The 4,992-nt window shown below is 33.0% G+C and overlaps 1 protein-coding gene across 1 annotated transcript; it reads right to left on the reverse strand.

The window, feature by feature from the left end:
• Positions 1-509: 509 nt before the first annotated feature.
• LOC18043732 (serine carboxypeptidase-like 40) lies at positions 510-4,363 on the reverse strand. Its single transcript, XM_006438855.2, has 7 exons — positions 3,916-4,363; positions 2,737-2,844; positions 2,360-2,634; positions 1,630-1,887; positions 1,322-1,533; positions 874-979; positions 510-755 (listed from the first exon to the last, which is right to left on the reverse strand). Exons 1-7 carry the CDS (start codon positions 4,289-4,291, stop codon positions 597-599), a joined length of 1,494 nt encoding a protein of 497 aa, XP_006438918.1. The 5' UTR covers positions 4,292-4,363; the 3' UTR covers positions 510-596.
• Positions 4,364-4,992: the final 629 nt, after the last annotated feature.

Below are 4,992 nucleotides of genomic sequence, written 5' to 3' on the forward strand. Positions count from 1 at the left end.
TTTAAAAGAATTTGGTTTTCTTCAAGTGTTTTTAAATAATTTTAAATTTAATATACTCATTTAATTGATTTGATGATGGGAATATAATTTTGAGCCTACTATATACTTTGTGTATTATTCAAAATTGGTAGGGATAAATAAAAAAAATTATTGGGGTAAATATATTTTTTCTTGAAATTAAAAAAAAAAGATTTAAAAAAATGAGACCAACCTCTTTACCAATTCAAACTAAGTATCTTAAACTAAATAAATATAAATTTATACGGCATGAAGTTTTAGAGCCAATCTGATTTTTCACAAGTGTGGAATGATTGAATTGTAAATTTTGGGCTTGCCATATCCATCGGCCATCGGCACTAATAATTGTTGTTGTTGTTATTATTCATTTGTTTTTTTTTTCTTAATGAAACAAAAAAAGAAGGAATTCTATTACTAGAGCTATATATATATATATATATATATATAGAAAAAAAGGTTAAAAAAAAATATAAAAAGATTTCTACATTTCAGTTTTGCCAAACAAAAGCAGTGAAGCAAACTTTGCAAAAACAGTGGTATGCTGATAAGAATATATATAGTTAATGAATGAAAATTAATCAAGTGTATCTGGAAGTATTAGGAAGAGGTGAGCCATCAAGGAAGTGCTTGACTAATGAAAGTGCTCTCTTGGGCTGGTAGCTTGGCACTTGATGCCCTGCTCCTCGTACTGTAGCAAACGTTATGTCTCCTTTGTACATTTGTGTGTATCCACCAACCTGCATTAATTAAAAAAAAACAATATATAAATAGACACTTTGTCTTTCATTGTTCATAGACATTTGACACCAGAGGAAATTAAATTAAAAAGGTATAGTATTTAATTTGAAAATTCACCTCCCCATAAAGGTACCAAGCATGCCATGGAGTTTTGATCGGAAGCTTCATCGTATTAATAGAATTCTTGGTTGAAGTAACTGGTATTCTTCCATCTGTATCACCACTGCACATTTTTTTTTTCCCGGATAGAATTTATATTAGACTTATTACAGTGATTCTTATACTCTTACTGTTGCGGTTCTCTTAGTCTTGAAACCATATATAACAGCTAAAGTTTATAAACACCCACGACTTTTTTTTTTTTTTAATTAATTTGGCAGTTAACCAATCATGAAAGTCTAAATTATTGATGAGGGGATCTAAAAGACAATTTCCCCAACTACGACAGTAGTGAAACTTATGATTCCTACCTCCTTGCCAGCTTATTATAATACGTATACTACCAGCCATGTGAATATGTGATTCTGTCCACTACACAAACCAAAGAATAGATGTCGATGATTACCTAAAAATCCACAGCCGAAGCCCATTTTCCATGAATTCCCGCAAAAGGGGAATAATAGTTGAGGGACTGTCTTGCCATTTTCTTAAGATATCACTGCATGGCTCCCAGTCATGGTCGAGCTTGGTGACGTTGGCATGCAAGGCTTGTTGAACATCAGGCCTGTTCAGATAAGCATACACATAATAATCGCTGCATGGATCGAAATTCGTTATCTGCACATTTTCATAGGACACTGTTAGAGAAACCGCTTGACCAATGAACGGGATCTTGACCCTGATGCATATTAGAAAAACCGCTTGTCGACTTACAGAAGCTTTCTTGGGGCGGGCTGTGAGACTGGAGTTGGAACACAGCGGGGCATAGATGTTGTATATGTCGAGATGGCTAATGTTTTCCTCGGCTTCCTCGGTGGCTGCATTGCACTCATCAGACCGAGTGGCATTGGGTGAAAAATCACAGTACTTTTGGATTTGATATGCAGCTTCATCTGAAATTAGAGCATGGCTTTGAAAATACTCATACATCCCTCTAACATCGGTCTCATCATTGATTACCGCATTTCCAATCTGCATTTATTTTGTAAGATCGATTATTAAATTAAGCAAAGTATATTCCTCAATAATTATGTGAGAGAGTGATGTTGTAACCGTCGGTTACAAATTAAATGATGTGAGTCAACAATATATTGTGAGTTATTTTGCAAAAATCAAAACAATATATTTAGATCAAATTATTGGCATTTAAATTAAATGATACCATAATAATTTTGCATTTAGGGGCCCCACCCCAGATGTTTTTATTCAATTAATTAATTAACGCATATAGACATGTGCCCCATCTCTGATTGCTACAAACAAAATGAAATGAAAACGAAAAGCTAACTCACATGGGCTAACTCATCTAAATCTAAGTTATAATCATTTCTCCCTCTTTGACAAGACCCCAAAACCGAAATTGTGACTAGATTGCACTCAATTCTTTTTTTAGTTGATGGAGAGAGATGATCAAGAGAAAGAAAGATGTATAGAAAAATCATACCATGATTCCTTTGAGGTTGATGATTGTTGTATTCGCTTTCTTGTTGTGATAGAGAATTGTATGAGCAAGTTGAGGCGCATAATGGCCAGCATAACTCTCACCAGATATGTAAAACTCTCTGCCTTTGTATTCAGGAAACCTCTCAAGCCAATTTACCAAGAACATATAGTTATCTGCTGCTGTTTTTCTATCCCCGCTTTCATCATAATCTGAAGTTCTATTGGAGTAAGAAAATCCGACTCCGGCCGGCGACTCAAGGAACAAAACATTAGCAGCTTAACAAACAAAAATATGAGTAAATATACTTATCAAACAAACTATTGAAATTTATAATGTAAAAAATGTGGGGGGGGGAAAATATATGTATATTTGTTTACCATTATTCCATGAATAACGATTTCTAAATAATGATTTGCCGTCGCTGCGGACACGAAACGGTCCAAGTTCTTGCATTGCTCCATAGGCAAGAGATGAACAACCAGGACCTGATAATTATCAATAGAATTATCTTGGTGTTAATGATTATAAATTTATAATTAATGTGTAATCATATTGATTTGGACATATAACGAATGGCATATTCAAGCTATCTATTGAATTATGTATTATTGCATTCATGATGGATGTAATAAATAAATAAAAGATTACTATTATCGACATTAACTTTTTAAATTATATTCTTTAATGGAGAGCAATGGTCGCAACATTATGCACGCCGAGAAATCCTCCATGGGAGTGAAGTTTGGGATACGAAATGAGACATAACTTGCACACAAAGTTGGCCAAGGTAATTATTTATTTTTATATGCAACTATCCATATCATTTAAGTATTAAATTAAGACAGTAACTATTAATATAATAATATGAAAAATCTAAAGCCTACTTAAGAGAAGAAGAAGAGGGATAATCTTGCAAAGATGTGATTTGGGAAAGACATATGCACCACTTGGTCGAAAGAGTGAGAGTTGACTCAATACTTAAATTAATAAAATAAAAAATTTAATTGGAAATACAAAACTTTTGCTAACCCTATTCAAATAATTAATTGAAAGAAAAATATTAGCATCATCTTAAGATTGAAGTATTAGTCATGCAAAGATACACCCTCGTTAATTTAGCTGGATGGGAATATGTGTGTCAGAGAGAAAGAGATCGGATGAGTACATTATCACTACCAAATCAATAATAAAGAGATAAATCAATTAAGGCTAATATTTACATCACTGCTAATGAATAATGCCAATATTTTGGATAAAATTCGTAAGTCTTTTTTATGAGATATTTTCCATTTTCACCATTAAATTAAACTCCAAAAAAGAAAAAAAAATCTAAAATTGTGATGGAGAAAAATAGAGAGAAAAGAAACAAAATAGATACAGAAAACACGTCACTACATTGATGAATAAAAACAATTTAAAGGGATATTCTAGTATTTCTTGTAAGAAAGGTTAAAGTTGTTGGAATTCACCAACCAGGATTTTTTTTTTAAAAAAAAAACCAACACCGTTAGCAAATTGTGAGATAGATGAAGAAGATCACGGCATCAAGCACTTACCTCCGTTGAGCCAAAGAAGAAGAGGAGCGGAGTCCTTAGACTTCTGAGCTTCAACAAAATAATAATACATTGCTCGGCCCGCAGATTCATCGACGGTCACATATCCTCCGTACTGGGAAAATTCAACCTCAGGTTGTCCGGGCAATTTCTCGATTCTATCATTCTCTTTCAATCCATCCTGAGAATGAATCGTTGCTCTACTTACGTTGTGGATTGTCTTGAAAAGACTCGTATCGACACCCGAATTTTCCTTCAACTTGGCCTTATACAAATGGCCTAGTCTTTGTTCTTGCTTCTTGGCATGAGTTTCAGCTATGTAACATGAAACAATTATGAAAAAGAGAAGTGCAAGGAGTAAACTTGGTTGCTTCTCCATTTTGCTTCTCTTTTCTTGCTTGCTATTCAAAGAATTAATTGAGAATAAGTAGCGTGCGTGTGTGTGTGTGTGTGTGTGTGTGTGTGTGTGTGTGTGTGTGTAACAATAAGAAATATTGATAGCGCTCTTAAAAGCTAATTACAAGCTTGGATCCAAAATAACAGTCGTTGTTTAATTATATGGAATTATATATATAAGAATAACTGTTTTAAATGTTTTAGTTTCAACAACCAGGAAGCTAGCAAGCTAGTTAGATAGTAGATACAAACATGGTGATTTTTATTTTTATTTTGTTGGTTTTTGGTATCGAGAAATTACGATATATATATATATATATATGACCAATTGGCTTTTATTGACCAATCATGTTATGCCATGTGAGTGTGGTATATAGAGATAGTTTGGTCAACTAAAAGCACATGCAAATTTGTGATATAATACATAATTGAGTTGATAGTTCCTTATCGGTAACATGGTAACGATATATAATTGACATGAAAATATCATCAGATGTGATTAAATTCAAATGGAGTCATTATGGAGAGGTTAGATATATATTCTTCTAATTCAGCGTTTTTTTTCAATTGAATCTATATTGTTATTTCATGTTCTTATGCGAACTCTGTTATATTTTGAGATGGAGTGATCATGGAGACATGAAAAGATAATTAAAATTAATATCGTATTATTGGGTACCAAGT

The sequence above is a fragment of the Citrus clementina genome, unplaced genomic scaffold (assembly GCF_000493195.1).
Source record: "Citrus clementina cultivar Clemenules unplaced genomic scaffold, Citrus_clementina_v1.0 scaffold_4, whole genome shotgun sequence".
Classification (NCBI taxonomy): domain Eukaryota; kingdom Viridiplantae; phylum Streptophyta; class Magnoliopsida; order Sapindales; family Rutaceae; genus Citrus; species Citrus x clementina.

What these genes read in the sequence shown, in the direction of transcription:
- LOC18043732 (XM_006438855.2), bottom strand. Translation starts at nt 4,291, where the DNA reads ATGGAGAAGCAACCAAGTTTACTCCTTGCACTTCTCTTTTTCATAATT. An exon ending in TCTTCTTTGGCTCAACGGAG is followed by an intron (nt 2,845 to 3,915) that starts GTAAGTGCTTGA and finishes GATAATTATCAG; the next exon opens with GTCCTGGTTGTTCATCTCTT. An exon ending in CTTGGTACCTTTATGGGGAG is followed by an intron (nt 756 to 873) that starts GTGAATTTTCAA and finishes TAATTAATGCAG; the next exon opens with GTTGGTGGATACACACAAAT.